This window comes from Populus alba, chromosome 10 (assembly GCF_005239225.2).
Source record: "Populus alba chromosome 10, ASM523922v2, whole genome shotgun sequence".
NCBI lineage: Eukaryota > Viridiplantae > Streptophyta > Magnoliopsida > Malpighiales > Salicaceae > Populus > Populus alba.
In genome coordinates, this window is record NC_133293.1 from 10,099,864 (window position 1) to 10,126,639 (window position 26,776).

At 34.9% G+C, this 26,776-nt stretch overlaps 4 protein-coding genes and 1 long non-coding RNA gene across 8 annotated transcripts; 3 read left to right on the plus strand and 2 right to left on the minus strand.

The window, feature by feature from the left end:
- The first annotated feature begins 213 nt into the window (after positions 1-213).
- LOC118061594 (non-specific lipid transfer protein GPI-anchored 5) lies at positions 214-1,666 on the plus strand. The gene is made up of 3 exons (XM_035075088.2): positions 214-756; positions 843-893; positions 1,403-1,666. Exons 1-3 carry the CDS (start codon positions 435-437, stop codon positions 1,528-1,530), a joined length of 501 nt encoding a protein of 166 aa, XP_034930979.1. The 5' UTR covers positions 214-434; the 3' UTR covers positions 1,531-1,666.
- Positions 1,667-5,121: 3,455 nt separating this feature from the next.
- LOC118061591 (non-specific lipid transfer protein GPI-anchored 26) lies at positions 5,122-6,483 on the plus strand. The gene is made up of 3 exons (XM_035075085.2): positions 5,122-5,532; positions 5,850-5,906; positions 6,140-6,483. The coding sequence occupies exons 1-3, from the start codon at positions 5,214-5,216 to the stop codon at positions 6,274-6,276; spliced, it is 513 nt and encodes a 170-aa protein (XP_034930976.1). The 5' UTR covers positions 5,122-5,213; the 3' UTR covers positions 6,277-6,483.
- On the minus strand, positions 5,710-10,506 carry LOC118061590 (protein CDC73 homolog). Of its 3 annotated transcripts, none has more exons than XR_012170982.1 (5): positions 9,210-10,506; positions 8,941-9,023; positions 8,700-8,811; positions 6,787-7,013; positions 5,710-6,454 (listed from the first exon to the last, which is right to left on the minus strand). XR_012170982.1 is itself a non-coding variant. In XM_035075084.2 (4 exons), the coding sequence occupies exons 1-3, from the start codon at positions 10,249-10,251 to the stop codon at positions 8,719-8,721; spliced, it is 1,218 nt and encodes a 405-aa protein (XP_034930975.1). In that variant the 5' UTR covers positions 10,252-10,506; the 3' UTR covers positions 6,612-7,013; positions 8,700-8,718. The 3 variants fall into 3 exon arrangements, 1 of the variants encoding a protein (XP_034930975.1); XR_012170981.1 differs by having other exon boundaries at positions 5,710-6,475; XM_035075084.2 differs by lacking the exon at positions 5,710-6,454 and having other exon boundaries at positions 6,612-7,013.
- Positions 10,507-11,578: 1,072 nt separating this feature from the next.
- Positions 11,579-12,410, minus strand: LOC118061589 (uncharacterized). Its single transcript, XM_035075083.2, has one exon. It carries the CDS (start codon positions 12,266-12,268, stop codon positions 11,708-11,710), a length of 561 nt encoding a protein of 186 aa, XP_034930974.1. The 5' UTR covers positions 12,269-12,410; the 3' UTR covers positions 11,579-11,707.
- A 4,828-nt stretch (positions 12,411-17,238) lies between these two features.
- LOC118061588 (uncharacterized) lies at positions 17,239-19,600 on the plus strand. 2 transcript variants are annotated; one of them, XR_004689589.2, is made up of 3 exons: positions 17,239-17,286; positions 18,003-18,033; positions 18,985-19,600. It is a non-coding gene; the product is annotated as an uncharacterized lncRNA (long non-coding RNA). The 2 variants fall into 2 exon arrangements; XR_004689588.2 differs by having other exon boundaries at positions 17,247-17,811.
- Positions 19,601-26,776: the final 7,176 nt, after the last annotated feature.

Here is a 26,776-nt window from a genome sequence, read left to right on the forward strand (position 1 = left end):
TAAAATCAAACATGCTCTTAATCTTAAACGCCCTGTGAAAGTAGAAAACAGTGCATCTATTCTAAAAGGAACAAATCCAAAATAAGATTGCTTTTGAAAGTTAGGTTATCAGACTTTCTTCTGTCCATTAGGGTTTGCAAGGCCGCTTTTTATGTCACTAAACACATTCATGTCAACGAGCACCTTGCAAATGCATTTAGCACAAGGATAGCATGTGTGATCTAGGCATGGCGATCTTTCTACAACCAAGCCCTAAATCCTCACATCTAGAAACGACACGTTGGTTAATGCTCTAATAATAATTGTAAACCTGACCTCATAGACGCTGTTTTAGTTCACCAAATTATCTCAAGCTGAAGAGTTCTCTGGCCACGTCTATAAATTTCCACTCCTCACACTCGCTAGAACCAGCCTTGCTATAGAACACATATCACATGGCTTCAAGAGGAATCAACATGGGTCTAGTCATGGTCCTTATCGTGGCCATGCTTTCAGCTAAAGCCATGGCGCAATCAGGTTGCACCAATGTTCTAATTAGCATGGCTCCATGCCTAAGCTATGTCACTGGAAGCTCCTCGACTCCATCTTCTTCGTGCTGCTCGCAATTGGCTAGGGTTGTTCTATCACAGCCACAATGCCTCTGCGCCGCACTAAATGGCGGTGGTGCTTCATTAGGTCTTAACATCAACGAGACGCTTGCATTAGCACTTCCTGGTGCCTGTAAAGTACAAACCCCGCCTGTTAGCAAGTGCAATGGTAAGTTTAAAAACAGTTGTCTTCCGGTGATTGCATGCATTATTATAGAATTTGGACTGTATAATCTAATTTTTGTGCTTTGGCAGATATTAATGGAACTGCAATGTCTCCAGCCGATTCTCCTGATGGTTTGCCAGGTAATTCTTCAAGTTCTCCATCTAATCGATGGAAATTGTTTGTCGATTGTCAAAACTTAGACGAGCCCCTCATTTTGATCCGCTAATAAAAATAGTGATCTGTGTAATTATGTTAATTATCAGATGAATGACTGAATGTCCACAATGATGTTCTAATTGATTCTTAACGTCCAAGTCCTTCTTTTAATCCCTGAATATATAATTATATACAGAAATATGAATTCAAAATTGTGCAAAAGCTAGGTTTATTAACCAACTAAACTAAATGATGAACAAAGCTTGAACAATATTTTGAGCTTAATGTTAAGCTTGAATCTGGCTCGAGCTCAATTAGATCAGAATGAACCAAATTTGATATGGTCAGAAAGTGCACCAACTCAGTTGCATCCTCAGAAAGTGCAGAGGTACAGCTTCCAACAACATCAGGATCTTAGGCTAAGGGAAGCGTTCTGAGTGACCTGTACTTTGCCAAAATTCGTAATCTTAATTTCAAGAATGAATGAATGCAGGAGGATCTAAAGCAGTTCCAGCAACTGGAGGAAGCCCTGGAAATGGCCTCATCATAAACAAGACCCTTCAGCTCGTTCTCTTTGTTGTGTTCATGGCATCATCTGCATCAACTTTTAGCAGCTACTGAGTTGTAGTTGGGGTGGCTAGCTATGAGCTTCCCGTGCGTGCTATATATATGGGATCTTATTGTCTTTTATGCTTGTTTGACGTTTTTACCTACGAAAGTTTGTAATGTTTGCTTTACTATGTATGTGTGTTGAGTATTTACGTTGTTTAATTATAAGTGTGGTGTGATGAATAAAACCTTTCTTGCTTGCTTTTATCTTCATCAATATCATGATCAGATCTAGTTCGCAATATTGCTATATATAGAAAGCAAAGCTTAAAAACAAAAATAAAAAAAAGGACCTCTTAATTCGAAATTTGCAAGTTCATTACTTATGTTATTATTTTAATTTAAAATTTCACTTTACTAGTTAGTTATTGTTTTTTATAATATTTTTTATTTGAAAATATATTAAAATAGTTTTTTTTTTGTTTTTAAAATTTTATTTTTAATATTAATATATTAAAACAATCCAAAAACACTAAAAAAATTAATAAAAAAAAATTCTTGAAAAGCACAATTGGATCAATAGGAGAATTTTTTTTTTTTTTCCAAGGCAAAACAATAAGTATATAAATCAATTTTCATTTTTACCAAATGAGTAAATTTAGTATCTGTTCATTTATATTTTGTAATTCTACGAAATTTTATGTGAGAGATTTAATACTTTTAAACTTTTTTTCTATCTGTTTGTCTTAATTACATGTTTAAAACTGGATAAATAAAATACATTTATTTCAATAATACCTCAATGTAGCCATGGTTTAAATTCTCTTGATAAGGTTATTCTGGAATCAATTTCCTTGATTGATATTTTTAAGAGGCGATTAAATTCGAATGTAAATTCTCTTGATATTTTTAATTAAAGCTTAGAGAACAAAATCATCTTAATTGAACATTTTAAACCATGGACATTTTCACTGACCAAAGTTTCAACTCTTAAGCATCAACACTATTATCGTAAAAAACCATTAAAGCCCAAAACCATTTCATGGGCCTAAAGCTAAATAATAGAAAGAGCCGCTAAGTTAGCCTTCAAGTTAAATCATAAGTGATGCGAGTCAAAATCAAAATCTGCTTGAGCTTTAAACACTCACAGTGGGTTTAACCCAGTTATTGAAAAACACAACACTAGATTACCCGATTCAGTCTGCTAGTGTTGTATTTAAAACACTATACTCACATGTTCAAAAAATCGTGTCAGCATTAGGACCATCATCCATTGGATCATTTGGGAATGCAGTTCAAACCAGTATTTCAAAAAAAAAAAATTTTGTTTTTTTGTTTAAAATTAATATTATTTTAATGTTTTTTTTATTTTTTGATGCACTAATATCACAAATAATTTTTTAAAAAAATAAAAATATATATTATTTTGATATATTTCTAAATGAAAAATATTTTGAAAAACAATTATGAAGTAATTTTTTTATTAGAGGATAGAGTAACATCATGAAGGGAAGCTTGTAGGATAAATCACTTGCCCCGCATGCGTGTGCGTTTGTGTATCGGTTTTTTTTTTTTTTACTTTAGGAGTTTCGTAAAATTGATATATCATATATTAGTGCTGATCTTTGATTGAAAATCAAATTAATTGCACTTATTATTTTTAAACAAGAAATCTAATGTCAAAACATAAACTAGTGAGGTTGTGAATACTTCAAGATTGGATTTGGCTCTCATTGATTGTTGTGTTGGATTGAAATGTATGGACTTGGATGTAGGTTTTGTCCCTCGTGTTTGTTGTTTTTAAAAAAACAAGTTTTTTTTGTTGAAATAAAAGACTCTCTAATATTTAAGTTGTGCTCTCATTAACTATATATTAACTGAAGTTTATGGATTTGGATGTAGATTTTGTTTATGGTATTGGTTATTTCTAAAAAAAATAAGTCTTATTTCAGAATAAAAAACCATCTAATATTTAAACCAATAAAAGCAAGAGGATAAGTTAATGTTCATAAAAGAGCAATGGAATGAAATGATGTGAAGCAATGAGTTTGAATGGCTTAAACTTCTTTGGATTGGCTTGAATTGGAGACTTTGTTTTACCTAGCGATGAAGGTACTTGGAAAGTCACTTCAACCTTACCTTGAGGAGCAAAGTACCTCGATATATGGAGGAGAGTTTGCACCATTGGTGGAGAGGTTAGCATTGGGCTAGAGAGCAGGATTGCATGTGCCTTAAAAAGTTTGGGTCATAAAATAGGATCTTAGAGCTCACGAGAGTGATTGAATTGAAAAAAATATATTAAGGACTAATTTAACTAAAGGTGACAAGAGGTTAGTTGAAGGTGTCAAGCTAGTATATAAACCCCTCTACGACTACTTGGCCCAGGCAAGTGTGGCTTAACCTACCTCAAATGGCGGCTCCACTTCGAGCTGGTAGTCCTTAAGTAGAATCTAGGTTAAGAAACGAGATTAGTGATTGAAATGAAAAAGAAAATTAATTGCCCAAGTATTCTTCATTAAACAAAGCTTTTAATGTAAAAAAAAATCCTTTCATAATACAAAACTATACAATATACCCAATTAGTAAAATTGGGTTTTTTTTTTTTTATTTAGATAATTAAAAAGAATCTTTTATTGTACAAATTGATCACTATATTCATATACATTCTTTAAAAAAAATATCATGGCACTGTGCAGATAATAAATTAGCTTTGTTTCTAAAACCAAGTAGTTACCTGAGCACTCCTGGGTTGTCCCAAATGCTATCCACTAAATAAGTAGCAATGTCTAACATTTTTTCATATAGCCAATCGATCCACAAGAGCGCCAAACCTCACTTTGTAAGAATTAGATATATGGTTCTGGAGGCCTACGTTAACTTTAGGGTCTGTAGGATTAGTCAAAGTGTGCGCAAGCCCGAAGAAGCATAGCTGCCACCATACTTTTTCCTAGACAGGGTTTGATCCTCGTTCACTGAAAGAATACATCACCTTTTCTTAGGTTTTAAGGCAGACGAGTCTTAATAACAGTTGTCAGCATAGGAGAGGGCAATCAATTTCTTTGATCTTCCTCGAGAATTTTCTGCTTTCAAATCACGTCTTTTTTATTCTAATAAAAAGGGAAAGGTGCAGAGCCAAATTCCTGTAAAGGATGGAGTCCGAAACACGTTACGCTTTCTGCTTGGGGCATGTCTGCAAGAACAAAGAAGTCTGATGCTTTGAAAAGTAGATTGATTAGGAGAATAGTTATGGTTGTTTTTTAAATAATATTTTATGTTATAATATATGTTATTGATATTTTTTTAATTTTTTAATATTAGCATATTAAAATAATTTTAAAATACTAAAAATATATTAATTTAAAGTTAATAAAAAAAATTAATAAAATATTTTTTTAAAATATAGAAAGAGGCCTCTAAGCTGCTTGGTACCAGAAGACACGTCAGACAGTAGAAGTTGTTCGCCCATAAAGCCGACCTTCAGAACTCCACATGTAAGACTCGCAGCAAATTTCCAGGGTCTCCGAGTATGAACAGCTTGAGGTCGAAGCTGGCCTGGTTGACTAGAAAGCCCACCGTTGGAAATCAGGAAGAGTTGGTCACCCACATAACGGATCTTCTCAGTTACCTGTTCTTGCATCAGATCCCTATAAATGCCATACCCTTTTCTCCCCGTTCCATCAAGCTAATCAAACTCAATAGTTACAAGAGATCTTCACGTTCCACGAGCATTTCCAATACCTAAGTGAAGAGATTCAATGGCCCACACAGCGATGTCAATGGGTTTGGCCATGGTCCTGGTGACCATGCTTTGGGCGGGAGCCATGGCTCAATCAGATTGTACAAATGTTTTAATCAGCATGTCACCGTGCCTAAATTACATTACAGGGAACTCCTCAACTCCATCCTCACAATGCTGCACTCAGCTAGCTAGTGTTGTTCGATCATCACCCCAGTGCTTGTGCCAGGTTCTTAATGGCGGTGGCTCATCACTAGGGATCAATGTCAACAAAACTCAGGCTATAGCCTTACCTGGTGCTTGCAATGTGCAAACTCCACCCATCAGTAGCTGCAATGGTAAGGAACTTGGAACTTAGTTTACTTCTCTCTTTGCAACTTCAACTTTCTTTGAATTGCCAGTGAGCTACAGCTCAATTGGCAACAGTGCCCCTCCTCCCCCAAGAGGTTTCAAGTTTAAAACTCTTCTCCTTTGAGTTTCCCTGTCAAAACTCTGCCAAAATCTGAAAGAATGGATGCTAGATCTCCCTGAACGACAGTCAGGGACGAGAATGAACTAAAATAAACGAGAAATCTCACAAGAAGGAAAATATCACTGCACATTTTCAAAATTTTCATTCTGATCTGATGCTAACTCATAACATTGTATTGGACAGGTGCCTCTCCAGCTGCCTCACCTGCGGGAACACCAGAAGCTTCAAGCACCCCTTCAGGTACAGTATTATATGCAAATAGTGCAACTGCTGAAAGTAAAATAAATAAACAAGTCGGTGCCTCTTTACACCGAACTTTTTTTATTGCATATGATTAATTGCTATGAAAACACAGCATATGGTTGATCAAGTTATTCTATGCTTGTACACCAATAGATCCTCATAAAAGTATTTTCATCATGTTAGACTCTGTTTTGTTATTAACTTGCTCAAGGTGACATTCACTGGTGTAGGAACTGCATCCAAAACTGTACCATCAACACAAACAAATGGAACATCAGATGGAAGCTCCATGGATTTCTCAATCTCTTTACTGTTCTTCCTTCTCTTTGCCGCTTCATATGGTTCAACCTTCACAGTGATTTTCTGATCAGCCAGCCAGTCAACACTTTCACCTTTACACGTTGCATATCCTTGGTCATTGTTGTATGATATAATATATTACCGAGTGTCGGTTGAGGGTGCATGTATTGTATACTTTTTTTGCGACCTCATCAGAGGTTGGTGTAATTTTGTATTACTGAAGAGACGTTTGCTCTCTTCCCTTCCTAATAAGACATATTTATGATCTATCATATAGGTCGTCAGTACACAGTTTTTTTATGTTCTATGCATACAGCACATTAAACAGAGAGTTTAAAAGTTTGTCACTTACAAGGAGTTGAACATAAGCTGAGCTAAAAAGAACGGAAATGAATAGCATAATAACAAAAAACGATCAACAAGTTCATTTAAGGTGTTAATCTGGCAGTATTATATGTGCCGAAGTCAATATCCTACTAAGAAACAAACCATGTCAGTTACATTCCTAAAATTTAATACCACAAGTTACATCACTAAATAAAGAAAATTACAGAGGAAAAGCATCATTAGAACAGACCTTGTGTTGTAAATTCTGTCTAACAAATTATCAGATCCACTCATGCAAAAACCAAAGTCTCCAGCTCGCAGCTGCACCCAACCACTGGAAGTTAACTTGCACAAAATGAAACCAACAGGAGACCATGCATCCACATATTCAGCCATGGCATGCTTTCCATCCTTCCACGATGCCTCTGCACTTTGAATGGCTTGTAGCTGGTTACGAAATGGTTTCCATTGACACACCTATACCCATAAAAAGATGCCTCAAATTTTATACTTAGCATACAGGCATACACTCCAGCACAAACAATGTTTTGAAGCTCGGATCACATTAAAAATACAGATTTATAAAAATGATCGGTGGCAAACCAGTCTACCAGAATCAGTTTTGATTTTGGAATGGATTAGGAACTGAACCACCCATATTCTTGGCAAGTTAAAATTAATATAGCCATCAGTTAAACCATTCAAAAAACCTGTCCATATTTTAACTAAACTAAAAGTCCCAGCAAAACCCTTGTATCTTAGCACAGTTAAAGACTCAAAGCATGAACTTTATCATTTCTTAAATCTATGGACTATGAAGAGAAGTAAATGGGAAATAAAAAAATCCTAATTCTTTTCATGGGCGATGTTAGTTTGTAGCAAAGCTCTGGATGCTGAACATCAAGCACAATTATAGGCCCCAACTAAAGCAGCTCCAATTGCATTATCTACAGCCACCAATGGTTCTATCTTTGAGCTTAGGATAGGCTGATGAATGAAGCCAACTGCAACATCAAAACTCAGTTTGAATTATTACAATGGCCAATCACCTTGCCAATGAATGAAGCAGGATTTCCTGGTTCAAGCTGTCGCAAATTGAAGGGTGGTGGACAGAATAAAGACCATCAGTCTAACCCTTGTTGTTTCCTTTGTTCAATTGCTCTTACATGGCTAGTTAAAGAACAAGCTAATTTGATAGCTGAGCAACGGGTTCTAGAACATGTTCAAAACTCACATCCAAAAACAATGTCTTTGCAAATATCCATGATAATATTCATGTGCCTATCAAACCAACTTTGGGTTTCTTCTTTTCAGTATGTTCATAGAAACTAGAATCAAGCACGTGTAATTCAACCCCCATTATGAGTTTGAAGAAAATTGTTAACGTTATCCACTCACTTCAAGCAAAGTTAATCTGCTCTGACAATCAATATGGAATCCTCAGCATTATTGATATCAATGGCTATTCATAAAAATCTTCAGGTCGTGCCACAAGATGGTCAACAAGGTGAAAACTACCATACTCCACATTTACACATTGCTACAGCTTGGACAGGTATTCTTGTTCATGTCACTGAGAATACAAACTTTCACACCGGTATATTATTCACACACAGAAACAGTCAATCAAAATCACAGAAAAAACAAAAAAAAAAAGGAAAAAAAGAAGAAGAAAACCAAGTATAGCTCCAGCCTGTACACACATCACCATAAAAAAAATAAAAATAAAAACCTAGGAAATAAAGAAGGTTTGCATGGAAAGGTGTATCATCTAACCAGAAATGCTATATCGCATTCCTACCATAAGCTTTGGGAGAGCCAGAAACGGCTTTGCTGCACAGTTTCATCTATTATGTCCATCAGATTCCAAATTAAAACCCAAATCATTTCCAGCACTGCTTCCCTACTGTTTCTGTTACTCACTCCAATATTTCTACTCTCTATCCACATCCATTCATTAGTAAGTGGCAACTGATAATTGGTGGATAATGATTAGCACACAAACAACATATGCTTCAAATCAATTAGTTTAACCCACTGTCCAAACATAATGCATTCACCATATGCCAGAAATATGTTAACGGATACCCTGATATAGGTTTGTCAAATTCAAAGATACGCAAATATAGATAGCATTTAAGGGGGGGAAACATAGATACGAACTTCTAAAAGTCTACACGCTTCAAGTGTGTGATTGCGAGCGCACAAATTCTTCTAGTCGGTCCCACACCTCCAACGCTGCAGCCCTATCCTGGTGCCTCTTGTTCTTGCTGATCTGCACATGTAACATGCCAATTCCCGATAATTGCTAAATGGCAAAAGGAAGTTGAAGTGGAAGAGACAGGGTAAAAGTACCGGGTGCCACCCGACAAAGCAAGTATAATCAAAGGGGTAAAGTGCTCACCGAGATAATCTTTACATTCCACTGCTTCACAATCTTAGCAGACTCCACACTATCATCTTCAAACCGCATGAAAAATCCAATAACTGCATAAGTTTAAGCAATTTATGTCATGCCAATTGAATCCAAATAGTATTTTAAATAAACCATATTAAACTATAAGAATCACACTCTTGCATAACCTACAGAATCAGCCAACACCAATCACCAGCTAAGTACAAATCCCAAATATAACTACCAATGCAATCCAACAAGCACAAAACTTCACTTACTTTTATTAAATATCTCAACATGATCCTTAAAGGGCCAATCCTTGAATTGCCACTCCTTCCCCAGCACAAAAACTGCCACAACCCTATCCCAGTCATCACCCTTGAGTGCAGACGGCTTATCCCGCACCTCATAAGCCGTCATCACTCTATTCCTATCAGTGCTAAACTTCTTCTGCACCGTAACACATTCCGGTTTCGGCCCTTTCATCTGCTTAGCCTTCACATCCGTCGGTATGAAAACCCCATCTTCCAAAAACTCCTTCACATTATAAATCGTAATCAAAGTCTGAAACGCACTTGGGACCAAAATTATGGGCACCCCCTCCCCAATTTTCCCTCCTTTCAAATGCATTTTGGGCTTGGCCGCTGAATCATAGCCCAACTCATCACCACCATACCCAATTCCTCTCTCATCAGCTCCCATCAACCTACTCTTCGCCACCAACCCATCTTTCCTCTGTTGACTCTCAAATTTATGCCTCTCCTCTTCACGGCGCGTGGAAGCAACCAAAACCCCATAAAAATCCCTATTCTTACACTCCAACAACGACTCCCTATCCTTCAACGGCCTCTCGTTGGCGTAAATCAAAGACACGTGATTTTCAACTCCCTCATTCACATTGCTCAACTTATCAGCAGCGGCGGAATCATCGATGCGAGAATCAAGAAGCATGGGATCATCGGGGCGGTAATTAAGATTAGGGTTTTGAGATTCTTGAGGGAGAGGGAAAACTATGGAGTCGGTAGAAGAGAGTTTTCCGGAGAGGTATTCTTTGACGGGTTTCCAGTCGATGTAAGTGACAGGGGGGATGCCGAGAGCGAGGGCGTCTTGGAGGTAATTGGTGAACTTGATATTGGTGTTTTGGATGCAGTAAACTAGGGTTTCTAGTGTGTAGAGATTGCCTTGTTTGGAACGGTAAGCGGTTTTGGTTGAGCAAGGGAAGGTATATTCGTTGCCGAAGCGGAATTCGTCGTTGATGCGGATGATTTTGTCTAGGTCACCCCGGATGGTGAAGTCGCGGAGTGCTGAGAGTGGATCCATTGGTGAGCTGAGAGGTTTTTCAGTGTTTAGAAAGAAAGAGTGAGATTTTCTTCAATTATCACAGTCAACTTATTCAGGATGAGGGCGTTTTGTGCGCCTTGTGTACGAACTGTACACGGGTAAACCGGTGGACTGGTGACGCCGGGGTGGAGGACTGTTAAATTTCTTTATGGTGATTTACCACTAAATGCGCTTTCTCTGAGATAAACAATCAATAATTTCTAATGTTTAGGAGTCCATCTTCTTTGGTATAGCAATGGGTCGAAACAGGACCGATTTTTAAGCAGCTTAGGGTTTTTTTAAGAAATTTATTTTTTTAATATAAAATGTTTTTTATTTAAAAATATATTAAAATAATATTTTTTTTATTTTTAATATTAATACATCAAAACAATATAAAAAATTTAATTTTAAATGAAATAAATAAATTTTAATAAAATAAAACTTATTTTCAAATAATCTTTTTAATACTCTGGAGAAAGATTACATGTAATATCAAATGATTATAACATGCTAATTTTACATGTTTTTATCGTTAGTTGTCATTTTTTATTATTGATGTTCACGATTGTAAATTAAACTTCAATTATTATAAAGTATAGCTAGAAAAGTATTTTGATTTCTTACCTTATTTGAAATACAATATTGTGATAATAACAATTACTACATCGCGCATGGTATCAGTCCAGCACCACCAACACCACTGTTCTCCAGCTCGCACTTAAGACTAATTTCACATGGTTTTTTAGTTCTCCCATGAAAGATATGTCGCCTCGAAAAAATACGGTAAAAATAAATCCCAAACAATTGATTTAACAATAATTATTCCCAGTCGAACAAACATCTTTTATAGACCAAATTCAATCAAACTGATGGGGAAAATTGAGCAAGAGACTTCCCACTGAAAAAAGAGAGATTCAACCAAGGCCAAGTGCTGTTTATTTATTTGTTTTTTCTCTCCTTTTCTTTGTGAATAGCCAGATGGTCATTTGTGAGTAACAGCGGGTCGTATTTGCAATGGATAGAACAAGTAAGAAAATGTTTGTGAGAAAGTGGAGGACTGGTGGTGGAGCGGCTGTACATCATACCTGCATTCAAGAAGTGGCAGCGGCTGGATATTGGGACGGTGTCCTTCAGCTGTTTTTTATTTATAGAAAACAACCCAGTTAGAGGAGGAGAGAGAGAGAGAGAGAGACCGGCGAAAAGGAAACACGGAGGAGAAGGAGATATATTCCGTTGATTTAGATTGTTAGGGATTGAATTCGAGAAGACCTTGTCAAAGGCATGGTGAAAAAAAAAAAAAAAAACCGAAGACAAAAGATGCACATAATTAAACATCTCTATAATTTATTCATTTCCAAGCAATCTTTCTCTCTCTGATGGAATCGTTTTTCACTCACAATTAACATTCCACACACTATATATCATGAAACCAGTACAATAATTCACGAAACAATCAAATTTGAGGATCAGTAGAGAGAAGACTAAACATCGCCATGTCTCGAGATTTTCCCTTCAGCATATAATACTTTCTCAGGACACCTTCCCTCTCGAATCCAGCCTTCTCTAGCACCCTCTGGGAGCCTCCATTTTGTACATCTACTACAGCTTCTAATCTTTCCAGATGTGGCCACTCGATAAATATAGTTTTAGCCACCAGCTTCACTGCCTTTGTTACAAACCCTTTGCCCCAATATTGGGAAGCCAGAACATAGCCAAGTTCGCCTCTGCAGATATCGCTGCCTGAATTTTTGGTCACCGAAACGGCACCAATAGGCCGGTTGTTAAGGCATATTGCCCTAAACCAGGGATGGGGCAGGACAGAGTTTTTGATGTAATTCAAGGCAGCTTCTTTGTTAGAGTAAGGTTCCCAAGAGCAAAAACGAGCAACTTCCGCGTCAGTGGCCCAAACCATGAAATCATCTATATCGGAGAGATCCAGTGGCCGGAGTGAGATATCAGAGAATTCATCGCCACCCTCTTTTAACAAGTCTGGTGTGCAAGAATTTCGCTCCATCTGTGCTCTCCGCTTATATGAACACTTTTGAGGAAAGAAGCTTCAGACTCTTGGTAATTCAAGGAGGAGTTGATATGTATTTAAATTGAAAAAAGTATCAAGAAGACGCAGCAGCTCGATAATTTTACACGGAACAAAATGCTAGTACTTGACTGATATATATGTGTGCGTGTGTGTGTGGTCACAAGAAATTACCTGGAATTAAAGCACGAAACAAAACAAAATTGGGGTCCAAGTCATTTACATGTCAATTTTGCTTTACCTGGAGTGCTGAACAAGGACTGCATACTTTATTGGAAAAAAATAATATTTGTGGCGGCTAAAGTTCTAAGGCCGTGGCCACCTTGTTTGACCTTGGTTTCTTTGTCCTGGCGAAGTTCCCAATTCGGAGCAAAGTTGCTTAACGTCCAAGGTAGTCGGATGCAATTGATAGAAGAGTTTCCCAGCAACTGCCCTTGAAAAAACTAGAAAACTTAGAAATTTGAAAGAGATGAAAGCAAAATATTTGAGCTTTCGTTGACCACCGAACCTGTATTCATAATTGGTTTAGCTCGCACACTCGTTGTCTATGAGTTGGAACTCCAGGATTACTGTAGAAAAATCCACTTGGATAGATTAATTTTTCAATAATTGTAGTTTCTGACACTATCTTGCTCCCATCGATAACAATCAGGCGGGGCGATTTGATGATTGTCTGGATTCAGAAGTACTAGATTATTTACATGAATTAAGCTGCGCGTCTAATCAATTTTTTTAAAATATTCGATCATCCTTAATATGTTTTAATTTTAAACTTATAAAAATTAATTTAATGGAACTTGATTGAGCTTATTGTTCAAAAAAACAACATAAATAATGGATTAAAATAATAGTTTTATTAAAAAAGTTTAGGATAATATTTTTTTTTTAATATTGAGATGAAAGCATATAAAATTAATTCAGGTCAGTCTAAGATAACCAGTCAAATACACGACTCGGATAATGAGACAAAAATAACCTATACAAAGTAAATCGAATCAAATTATAAATTTCAATTCTCAATCAACCCAACATTGAATGATGAAATTTAAAAAAAAATCTAATTAAAAGAGATTAAAAAAATAACCCAAGCAACTCAGGTTAACCGACCAGATCCATGATCGGTCATTAGACTAAGATAACCTCATAGAAAATAAGCTAAAATAAATTATAAAGTTTATTTTCTAATCAATCAAATGTTGAAGGATGTAATTAAATAAAAATAATTTTTAAAAAAATAACTTGAGTCAACTAGATTAAACCATAAAGTTCACAACGTAGGTCATGAGACTAGAACAATCTTATATAAAGTAAAAAAAATAATTTTTTATTTTTTTTATTTATTTCAAATTATTTTTTTTAGTTTTTTATATAGTTTTGATACAATAGTATCAAAAATAAATTTTAAAAAATTATTTTAATATAATTTTAAATAAAAAATACTTTAAAAAAAAATTATATATATATATATATATAAAAAACAACCAAACGTATTATGCAGCAGGGTACTCGAGTTCCTTGTGAAGAATATGGTTTAGCTACGCCCAAAGGCATTCTTGACTCTTCAACGCCTTTTACCCTCTTTTTTCTCCCGGTCCGAACTCCCCTTTTCAAACCCTTCAACCAAGCAAGCAAAAGCTGTCGGGCAGTATCCAAGCCTCTTGTTTAACGGGGGGGGGGGGGGGGGGGGGGGGGGGAACTAGAGCATGCAAAAGGCTATCTATCAGGATGAATTTGTTTTCTCCAATCAAGCTTTCGGTTTTTGTCCTGGTTCTGTTGTAATTAGAAAAATGGTAAAAAACCGATTTCAACTAATCATTTTTTATGAGTATTTATTTTTATGTTATAAATTGTTTTTCAAAAATTAATAATAATTTTTCATATTAAAAATATTAAATTAATATTTTTATGTGTTTTTAAAACTTCTCAACTAACTGATGTAAAAAAGTTAAAAAAGTATAAGAAATAATATTTTATTAAATTTTCAATTAAAAATTATTTTTAAAAATAATATTTCACTGTAATACTAAACATACATTTAGTCTAGGCACTGTACATAGCTGGTATCTAACTTTGATCAGGCTTGGACATTTTCTTTTAATTGTGCATTCTTTGCCTTTTACTTCTTCGTCAAATACGAAGGGGAAGAAATAACTTCGTGGTGTGGATGAATATCTATCATGATAAGACTAACGAATAGATTTGGAGGAGGATTTTCAATTGAATTTTAGGACATCTGGAATGTTTTAAGAAGAATAGGCTTGAATCATGGTTTGTTAGCCATGTTTTGTTTGGAAATATAGTTAGTAATTATTTTTAAAATATTTTTTTATTTAAAAATAAATTAAAATAATTATTTTTAATTTTAAAAAAATATTTTTTATATCAGAATATTAATCTAAAAACACTAAAAATATATTAATTTAAAGTAAAAAAAATAAAAATAAATTAAATTACAATTTTAAAATACAAAAACAGACAGCATCAGAAACGCAATCTTGATTTTTTTTTTTTTTGTAATCCATGATGACATATGATTTTTCTAATTCCATTGCTACAGAGTATACCGCTTATCATCTTATCGTTAGCCAGTGTTTTACCAATTGTCACTTTATAATGAACATCTAAATTTTCTTATTATACTTTGGTTATAAAGAGGATCTCGTTCTCATGTTAAAGGGTAAATGTCACCACCTAAATTCCGGTCTATAACCAACAATGCAGAAATGGTATTACAAAGATACTTTATCTACACCAGGCCTTTTAAAATACATATCATAAAATAAATTTATATATAAATTTCATAGCTTTTCTTAATCTTTTAAATATAATATTTTTTAAAATTCCAACCTTAATTAAAACAATATAATAATAAAGCGTCTAAAACATTGAATAAAAATCACGAGAAAAGCTTCGCAAAAACAAGTAAGACATGCCAACCAATAAAGTAACAAAACTCTCATTTAAATATCAACCTACTAAAATAGAAAGGTGAGTTCAACCAACTCATTAAGAAAATAACATTTAATATACATATTAGATATTAATAATTTGCAAGTCATATATATCTTGATATAAATATACATACTAGGCATATTAACATAAGTTCAAATGACATTCACAGACGACCACTGTGGAAAGATCGGTTTCCACGGGTTGATACCTTTTTCGCTAATTAGGCATACGAAATACTATGTACACATGGATTAACTATGCTCTGTTAATATGGAGTTATTGACAAGTCCTTTGTCAAAAAATAATAAATATTTACATAATTATCAAAACAAACAAAATATCATATAATAGAATTTTAATGCAACAAAATATGAGTATAAAATCAAGAATAGATGAGTACTCAGGTAATAAAACAATATATATAAATATTTATGAATTAATCATTTGTACTCATCATATAATAAACGTACGTATATTATTTATACTATATGTATATTAAAAATTATCTCACTCACCTAAAAACAAAAGCAAAAGACAAACGAACGTAGAACCATAAACTATTAAAAATCGCTAGGAGAAACGTCAACATAATCTATAACAGATACGAAAAAACACTGAAAAATTACTTGAAACAAATAACATAAAAGATTAAAACTCTAAGTTTGAAATCAAAATATAGTTATAAACTCGAATTGATTCACTCGATCAATTTCTAACATAACTCAAACTTATCAAGCCTTACAGTTAGATCAACCAGTCAACCATTAACCATCATTACAACAGTTAGTCAGTTCAGATTGACCAGTTGATCAGAATTTCTAGAATTCCAATATATTCTTTAAATCTGCGTACTTTGACAAATAATATTATGTTCTTCAAAAAAATAATCATAATTCAAGTCATACAATTAGCTGTTTAATATCCACTAACACCCTAAAATATTAATTAAAAGTCTTACATTATTTTATCATCAAGTCAATATAAAAATTCTAAATACTTCTTTCATCCTTTCACAATCAATGTCTTAATTAAAAAAACAACAGAAAAAAATACTTACTTGTTTCTTCCACATTCCTTAAACTAAAAATTCAGATTAAAACTAAAATCTTTGGTATATATGGGAGGAAGTCACAGCAAAGAGGAATAAAAAGAAGAGGGAAAAAAGCAAATTATCTTGCAATATTCTTTTTAAAATAATGTTGAGTGTGGGCTGAATTTCAAGCTTGGATCTGTTGGGCCAAAATAAGTTTCACACATGTATATCTTCTTGTTCAACTTCCATCGTAGATTCAGTTGCAACTTCCAAATTCATAATATTATTTATGGCTGGACAATACATGAGTCTATTTGATCCCAGTAAGCATATACATGTTTTCAACACAATTAATCACAACGATACAAATCAAATTGGTGATTATTATTATTATTTTCCCATGCACTTACTTTTCATTAGTATTATTATTATTTTACCATGCACTTAATTTTCAATATCATATCTACTGATATTTATTACCGAAAACACTAAAACGTGTGGCTTTTTTATTGTTTGGTGCACAGGTACACACTCAGTTTCACCGTGGACTTTAATAGTGTGCTTACAGTTTTGCCCTTTTAACTGGCTAAAGTCTCACTCTGAATTTTTTTTTTTTACAAATGAAGAGACCGAGGGAAAAGGAGAGGAGAGCCTGGAGAGATGAGGAGGGGCGCTTTAAAACTTGAAAGAGGATCGGGAGAAAAAAAGAGAGGGAAGGTATCAGCTATTTTTGGTCCCTTTTGCCATGCTAGAGGCAAGCAATAAAGGGAGGGCAGCAGCGGGCAGCCTGGATTAAAGCAATCTTGATCGAGGAATTTGATTTCTTCTTGAAAGAAGAAAAGAGGAACGATCTAGAGCCAGAAACCAGTCACGTCCTCATTTAAAATCAGCCCTCGATGAAACCCCAACAACACCCAGCTAGAACCAAGTCCTCCTCTGCTAAGGGCTAACCCGATATCCTCCAATTCGGGGCTAACCCGATATCCTCCAATTCGGGTCAAGTTCCGCTGAGGTAGAATCTCCAAGGTTTTCTGAGAAATCCTCCTTTTTAGGTTCTTAACCATTCTTGCTTGATTAATTGTTGGTCAGCAGAGATTGGGTTTGTTTTGATGATTATCTGTGCTTAATTTGTTCTATTACATTCTTGAATTACATTTAGGAAAGAGATTTCTGGTTTGATTACAAGAAAACAATGTGTAGAGAAGGTGATAAAGTTCCATGCCGTCTTTTTCTAATTTCTTTTTTTATTAATGCTGTTAAAAATGCTAAGGTGTTTAGTCAACGTCGTTGTTGTTTTGTGTGTTTGAAGAGGAAGAGAAGGGGATGCTAGAAAAGCTACAGAAAGGATGGGTTTCATTATTGTGTTTAGTATTTATTTTCTAGGTTTTGTTGATTGATATGTTTGTTTTGCTGGGAAGGAGCTTCGGTTGTAGAATCGGAAAAAGAGGAGTTCTATGTTGTCTTTGGCTGATGTTTTTGAGGACGGAAGTGACGAAGAGGATGGTGGAAACAGTTAGGAATCATATGATTTGTCGTGGTATTATTTAGTCTGTTAACGTTATTTAGTTGTGGTTTTGTGTGATGAACATGATTTCTTTAATTGTTTTTTTTTTTTTTTAGCCCAGGCTTATTAGTTTAGTTTGTTGTGCTGGAATCAATATTGATGGTGTTTTGGTATAGAAAACTAATTTTCTTTTGGTTTTTGTTGGTGTTTGCATGTTGTTTCAGTGGCAGCTTTTGTTGGCTCTTGACAAAATAGGTGAGGAGCTACTATTTCTCTCCTCTTTTTTTCAGTTTCATTTATTTTTTTCTTCTGTCTCTGGTTTTAGTTTTCAGCAAGTTTTATTTTTTTTTATTCTTGGTATTTCATTTTCATAACCTTCTAACAGAAAAAAAGATTGTTTCTTTCCAGCAAGATAATAATGATTCTTTCTATCAAGTTCTTGATGGTTGTTCTTTTTGCGTCAAATAAACGTTTCTCCTCCAGTCATTCGATTCAAGACCTGCGCTGCTCATTGCCTTTTGGGTTTTATTTTATTTTATTTTAATTTGCCACTTCAAGATGTCATTATGCCCTTTTGTGTTTGTTCTCTTCATTATTCTTTTTTGGCTAAGAAACAACTGCTCTCTATAATGCGAGATCTTCAAATTTTTTTCTTAAGAGGATGTGTGCGTCAACGCCATCCCCAGCAAAAGGTGGCCAGCTTTGAAGTTCTACATCATCATTTCTCATTACGAAGAAAAACCATGTTATGCTTTTGATAGCCTAAGATTGGCTCTCTGATTTTTTTCCACCTGACTTTTTTTTAAAATCAGCTTTGTCAACATTGGCACAATGATCTACCTTTTTTCAAATGCAAGACTACCATGATTGGACACAAAAATTTCATAACTTAAACATGCTCATTTACAAGTATCTTTTTAGCATACCACTCCCCTACCAGACCTGCCTCCATCTTGCATTGCTTTTTATGTGCTTATCATATAAAATCATGAAGGTTTTTCTGACCATCATTACAACGTTTGTCTTTCATTTCATCTTTGTTGAATGCTGGAAAAGTTTCAGCCAGCAAAAAAAGCTTCTCTTCAGTCAAATACCTTAACTGTTTCAGCCATGTTGTTTATGCCCGCATGCTGATCAACTGTGTTTTTTTTTTTTTTTCCAATGTGCCTGCACATGATTGATGTTCGCATTTTTGGCTTCCCTCAGCTGCCTATCCGCACTGCACAGCTGACACCTAGGCTATGGCTGCTTGCAACCGCTGTGTGATTTTATTCCTTGAGATCTCTAGATGTTGTCAGGATTTGTTGATCGAATGAACTTCATTATGACTCTTTTTGATTGGCTGTTTTAGACATGCATCACTCACCCTGTTTAAATAATGCTGAGTTACTCCTTGAGATCTCTTGATCCTGTTAGGTTTTGCTTAATATCTACTCAATGAAGGAGGAAAATTATTTGATGGTATAAGACTTTCTTCTGACAAAGACTGCAAGACATTGTTAGACGAAGAGCGGTAGTTATATATGCCAAAAATAAGAGTGATGGCTAGTGAAGAGACTCTGTGCTGCGGGCAAAGTTTTGGTTATAACAAGATGACACTTATTTTTAATTTAGAATACTTAATATGAGATTGTGTTTATTGTTGTTAGCATGTTCAAAGCACGTAAGTTTTAGCTTCATATCCTATATTTCGGATATTAGAATAAAACTATCAACTTTGGGCATGAGAGTTACTTTTACAACCTACTGTCTACTCAAGGAAGGAGACCAAGTTATAAAAAACTATAGGAATTCTATAGACAAACACTCTTATGTTTTGCTAGACATTTTCAAATAAAGACTTGCTGCTATTTCACAGGAAAAAAAAAATGAAAACCTTGGAAATAGACTCGGTGTAGTGGGAAAAGTTTAGGCCAAAGCCATATTATGGTTCTATTTTGGGACCAACATACACAACTACAAATTTGAATTTGAGTTCTCTCTCCCAAATTGCTTAGATCCTCATATTGCAGCATGTAATTGATCACTTTGGATATTCATCATCATGTGTTTTTTCTTTTTGTAATTTTTATTGACGTGTGTTCGCGCATTCTGCTGCAAAGCTTGTCAGACAATGCGTTTTTTCAAGATGATATTTTACAAGGTGTCCTTGAAATCAATCTATTCATTCTTGCCGAAAAAGAGAAATTGATCATGAGATTTGTATAGAATTATAGTTGTGGTTGTTTTTTAAAGTGTTTTTTTTTATTTATAAATATATTAAAATTATTTTTTTTTATTTTTTAAAAATTATTTTTGATATTAGTATATTAAAATAATTTGAAAATATTAAAAATATATTAATTTAAAATAAAAAAAAAATTAATTTTTTTTAAATATTTTTAAAACTCAATATGAAAAAGCAATATCTCCAATGATAGATAAAGTGTTAAAGTTTCGACACTAATTTTATAGTTTGCCACGTGGTGGGAGCCAATCTGATACAAGGTTTTGAGTATTGTTTTTTAATAAAGATTTCACCGTTAAGAGAATTCGTTGTTTTTTTTTCTAAAATACTGTGCAAACTTATGCTTAAAACGAATAAAAAAAAGAGAACTGGCCGACAAGCTGATACGGCAAAAAAAAAAAAGTTTGACCAGCGTTAAAGCAAGAAAGTAACATGTTTTATATTGTCATTGGGAGTTTTTTAAAGGGTTGTGTGTTGTTTTTTATAGTGTTTTGTTATTTGAAAATATATTAAAATAATAATGTTTTTTTAAAAGAATTATTTTTAATATAAAAACAATTAAAATTATTTTGAAGATATTTTTTTTAAATATAAAAATAAATATGCTCAAAATATCTAAAAATTCAATAACAAAATTAAACATTGTTTTGCTAGCGATCAACTTTGACCTTTTATCGTCTATTAAATGTGTCCACTAATGTTTGCCTTCGTTCGCTCTATCCAGTCCCTTCATTGACCGCTCAAAACATTAGACGCAGTTTAATTAAGTGTGTTTGTTTTAGCTTTTGTGGTTGAGATTGTGGTTAGGTGCAATTTATTTATGCACAAAACCCATTCACAAAAGCTATTTTCTCTTACTTTTTATAGCTTTTTAGTGGGTCTCACACCCAAACCTCAACCTCTACCTCAAATACAAACACACTTATTTATCGATATATTTTTTAGAATTGTTTTCATTTTTTCTCGGCAACAAAATTTTAGGATAACGCTTAATCATCTCAGGTAATATTAGGTTTATTATTGTGTTTTAAAAATAATTTTATAAAAATTTAAGATTTTTTATTTTAAATTAATATTTTTTTTTTATGTTTTCATATCATTTGATGCATTGATATTAAATATGATTTTTAAAAAATAAAAAAAATATTTTAATACATTTTTAAATGAAAAAACACTTTAAAAAATAACTACAACCAAACTACCAAACAACATGCTATTCATTGTATTTTTCTGTCTCTGGTTTGATTTGCTGTCATGGGTTTGTTTATCTAAATGTCTATTTTTTTTCTATTCATTTCTCCATTTTATTTTTGGCTTTCACACGAAAGATTTCCCTTTTCATATTTCCTTTAGGCATTTTTTATTGTCAATTTGAATTACAATTCATTTAAATAAATTAATTAAGAATTTTTTTAATATTATTTTATCAAAAACAATTATTATTATTTTTACTTTGTTTCAGAGTTAGATTGTAGTAAATTGTTTTTGATAGCATTAAGCCATTAACAAGTATCTTTTTTGTACAACCTTTTCATATTGTTTTAAATATTTTTTTAAGATTTTTATTTATTTGCTTTGCTGCATAAGTTGACTTTTATTATTGTATGATTAGATAAATAAAAAAACAAAGTTATACAAAGTTATTCAACTTGATCAAATTAGGTTTTGATCGAGTTGTATTTTGATTAATTAGGCTTGTCAAGTCATATCAAGTCAAATCTCACTTGATTTAATTTGAAATTTGAATTATGCAATTGTTCAAGTCAAGCTATCTTCATATTAATTTGTTAAGATGAGTCAGGCTTTACATAATTTTTAAAATATATTATTTTATAACATGTTGTCGCACGTGTGCGGCGTCGCGGCGAAAAATGTATTGTTTGCTCCATTTTCTTATCTACAATGTAAATCTATCTATATCTATGGGGATACAAGAAAATACTGTCTTTTATGGGTGGAAAATGGAAAGGGAGTCGCCACCTAGTATTTTGGTCACTAGGAACCCTAACTGGTCTCAAAGATCGGGTACGGGGACTAGTTGCGTAAAGGGAAGGTATTAGCACCCCAAATACGCCCTACCTAAGGTAAGCTGCATTGTTTTATTGTCTGATAAAATCTAAGGTATTTTTCGTGTTTTTCTAGTTGTTGGTCTGTCTATGGTTCAAGAAAAAATCCTCCTCGGTAAGAAAGGCTTTTATCTTATCGGGTAAAATCCTAACCGTTCTAACGTCCATACCAAAATTTCATTAATAATATTTAGGAATACGTTTTACGTATAAATTCGTAATCCCAAATACTAAAAGAAAACAAAAAAAAAAAAGATTTTTGATTTTTTGAAAATATTGGCCTAGTTCTCATGGCTTAAATAAACTGGTTATTAAAGCCAAAATGCATGCTAATACATATATTGTTTTGAAAATTTTCTTTGTTGTGTGAAAATATGATGTTATAATATTTATATATATATATATTGGAGAGACTAGGCCGTATGCATGAAAACAAAACCTTTTTTTTTTGGAAAATATTTATTTTTTTGATGCTTTAACAAAAATCGGTCATTTTAATACTGGGTTTGTATTCTTACGGTATAAAAATACAACCCAATATTAATCCACTTTGATAAAAATATGCAGAAAAATCAACAACATTTTTAGGGACTTTTTAGAAATTTTTTGAAAGCAAAAACATTTTTTTATTCTGAAAATCTTTGATATTTTGACGAAAACCGGGTATTTTTAACACTGGTTTTGTATCTTTACGGTATAAAAATACAAACCAACATTAAACACTTTTGACCAAAACATGCAGGAAAATCAACAATATTTTTTAGATTTTTTGAAATATTTTTTTTTAGTAGAAAAAATATATACACAATATACACACATATATATTACAATATACTATAATTCATAATATATATATATAATAACAAATCGGGTTGGCCGGCCCAAATGAATGGGCCGAACCCAACCTAGCTAGAATCGGGCCGATCTCGGCCCGCAAGGAGGATGGGCCGATCTCGGCCCGCAAGGAGGATGGCCGATCTCGGCCCGCAAGGAGGATGGGCCGATCTCGGCCCAACACAAAAAATTCTTTTGACTGGCCAGACTCGTCTGGCCCAAAAATAAATAATAACAAAACTGGGCCGGAAACCCGGCCCAGTGTAAAAAAAAAAAACCCACGGGGAAGGGAATTATTTTCCCTTCCCCTACCTCCTGCATGCAGAACGATTCTGCATGCAGGAGGATAACAAATATAAAAATGAAAACGTAGGGGGAAAGAAAAAAATACTGGCACGGCGGAGGTGAGGCTGCTGGTCGAACGTACGGGTTGACGGTGTTGCAGCGGAGATCAGCGGCTCAGAACGACGGTTCCCCACAGTTCGGGTGTATCCTCTCGGGTCGTGTTCGGTTAACGTTTTCTTTAAACTCTCCCACGGCTTCTGTCCTCTTCTCCCTTTTTCAGTTTCGTTTTCTTGAGTTTTAGGTGTTTATTTCTTTAGGTCCACTGTTTCTCTCTCCTTCAGTTTCTCTCTCTCTCTTGGTTTCGGTCTCCTTTTTCTCCCGTGCTTCACATCTTTCCTCTTCTTTTATAGGCGGACAAAGGAGCGGGGCTGCATGGGCAGCGTGGGGAGCAGAACAAGGTGGGTTGAGCTGGGGCAACGTGGGGGGCAGCGCCGGTCGGCTGGTCGGTGAGCGTGGTCGATCACGGCGTGGCCCTCCTGGCTTCGCATCGTCCGAGGTGCATGGGCTTGGTCTGTCAGCGCACGCGAGGAGAGAGGGGCACCGCCTGATTAAACAAAGGTTTCGTCCATGCTGCTGCACGTTCGGGGAGGAAGAAGAAAGGTGAATAGTGTCGTTCAAAACGGCACCGTTCAGTCCTCTTTTTTTTTTTTTTTTTTTTTTTTTTTTATTTTTATGAAACGGCGTCGTTTTGGGGAAAACGCGCCGTTTCATTTAAAAAATGGCGCCAGAATACGCAAAATTTCAACTCAGCCCTCAATTATCTTTTGATTCTTTCAATTACGTCCCTGCCAAATTCGGTCCTCGCCCTCATAGTTGGCCGCGTTTTTCATCTTGGTCCTTGGCCTCTGATTTATGCAATTAAGCCCTCAATTGATCAATAAACTCCCAATTTCTTCAATTACGCCCCTGGATCAAATCAAGACAGCCCCCTATATTTACCCGCTTTTTCCAAATTGGTTCCTGGTTTCGGATTTTCACAATTAAACCCCTAATTGTCCATTAAACTTCAATATTTATGCAATTAAGCCCCTGATTTGACCCAATAAATTCCTAAAAAATATATTTTGGCCCAGAACTTAAATTTCTTCTAATTAAAGCCCAAATTGACTTAAAAATCAATTTTTCTTGCACTTCAATCCTCTATAAAATTCAAATAAAATCCAATTAAGTCCATAAACATCTAAATTTGGGCTTTTTTCCTCAAACATTTACATTTTCCTTCTCAACAGGGCTCTCATCCTTCAAGAAAATACTGCCAAAATCCAATCTCTGTATTTTTTAACCTCCTTGACCAATCTTTCGACCATTTTCTGAGCGCTTATGCCTCTTGTTATTTTTCTAACCTTCTTCGGCTATTTATTTATTTAGCCCAAAAATGGTTACAACAGATGCCCCCTCTTTATAATGCTTACAGAGCAAAGGCGTAGTAAGTTTTATAAAGATAACCCAGTCTGAACTTCTGAAACTGATCTGGTCGAAGCTTGATCGATCTGAAAACTCCTTCTTTACGGACAATCCTCTTCGGCCTCAAATTTTGGGATCCCATCTGGCGATTCCCTAAAAATAGAAAATATGAGGTCCCCTCTGGCGCCCTCTTTTGACAATTATCGAAATACGAGATCCCTTCTGGCGATCTCCTTTAATCAAATCGGAAACCCCATCTGGCGATTCCTATATGAAATATGAGATATGAGGTCCCATCTGGCGACCTCCAAATAGTGAAACACGAGATCCCTTCTGGCGATCTCCTTTAATCAACTTGGAATCCCATCTGGCGATTCCTTTTAACCAAACATGAAATACGAGGTCCCATCTGGCGACCTCCAAATAGTGAAACCCGAGATCCCTTCTGGCGATCTCCTTTAATCAACTTGGAATCCCATCTGGCGATTCCTTTTAACAAATATGAAATACGAGGTCCCATCTGGCGACCTCCAAATAGTGAAACCCGAGATCCCTTCTGGCGATCTCCTTTAATCAACTTGGAATCCCATCTGGCGATTCCTTTTAACAAACATGAAATATGAGGTCCCATCTGGCGACCTCCACAATAGTGAAATACGAGATCCCTTCTGGCGATCTCAAACAGCTTGGAATCCCATCTGGCGATTCCTTATTACCAAAGTTGATATTGATGTCGTTCTTCGTACGGGCAAGGTTTGGAAGCTATTATCTTCTCTTCTTGTTGTTCTAGAATCAACTCAACGATTCTTTCTTCGTCCACAATCTTGTTGGAATGCACTAAGATCTCCTCCTGTAACCATAAAAACAAACATGCAATGATTTATGATTAGATGCAATGCATGCATTCGTACCTGGTTTGAAACATAGGCCCCATCATCTTTTTCTAGTTTATGAAGCTCCTTCTTAACACGAGCTTGCTTTTGTATGCTGGATTCATCTCTCGTGTTGCCTCTTTTATTGTCTTTGACTTTCTTCAAGTAGTCACTTTTCTCAAAATGTATGACTTGTTATTGCCTTTTTGTCATGCTTTTGTCAAATGCTTTAGCTTGGTTTTCAAATCTATTAGCTTCCGAAAAAACATCTTGTATTGCCCCCAACGTAGGGGTGTGATCCTAGTCTGAGCTTTTATATAGAGAAGACATGCGTTCAGCTGATGCTAAACCTTTTAATAAGTGATGAGAATAACACCAAGACATGCACTGTTTGGATTAATACGAAAATGAATGTTGTGAGATCAATGCAAGAAGAAAGAAATAAATGGCCAAACTTTGCTGTATTGATTTAAGGGCTTACATCAAGCATAATATCTTTTTACAGAGTCAGAATTCACAGGCCTAGCTAAGTCTTCTCCATCCATTCTAGCTAACTTCAATGCTCCTCCTGAGAATGCCTTTGTTACTACATAAGGACCCTCGTAATTTGGTGCCCATTTGCTTTGATCATCTCCGGGTAATGACAACATTTTCTTTAATACCAGATCCCCTTCTTGAAACATCCGCGGTCTAACCTTCTTATCATACGCCTTAGCCATTCGTTTCTGGTAAAGCTGGTGATGACATATTGCAGCCATCCTCTTTTTCACTGATCAGGTTCAGTTGCTCGTGTCTCACTTTGCCCACTCGGCCTCTTCTAACTCAGAATCTATTAACACTCTTAACGACGGGATTTCTACTTCCAAGGGCATCACTGCTTCCATACCGTATACCAGAGAATATGGTGTAGACCCTGTCGAGGTTCGAACTGCAGTGCGATATGCATGAAGGGCAAATGGCAACATCTCATGCCAATCCCTATAGGTGACTACCATCTTCTGAATAATCTTTTTGATATTCTTGTTAGCAGCTTCTACCGCCCCGTTCATTTCGTCTATATGGCGAAGAATTGGAATGCTTGATTTTCCATTTCGTGCAAAGCTCTATTAATCATCTTGCCGTTGAAAGTTCTGGGCATTATCAGTTATAATCTTTTCTGGTGGACCATACCGACATATCAAATCCCTCTCAATAAATTTCTTCACCACTTTTTGCGTCACATGAGCAAATGACCCGGCTTCTACCCATTT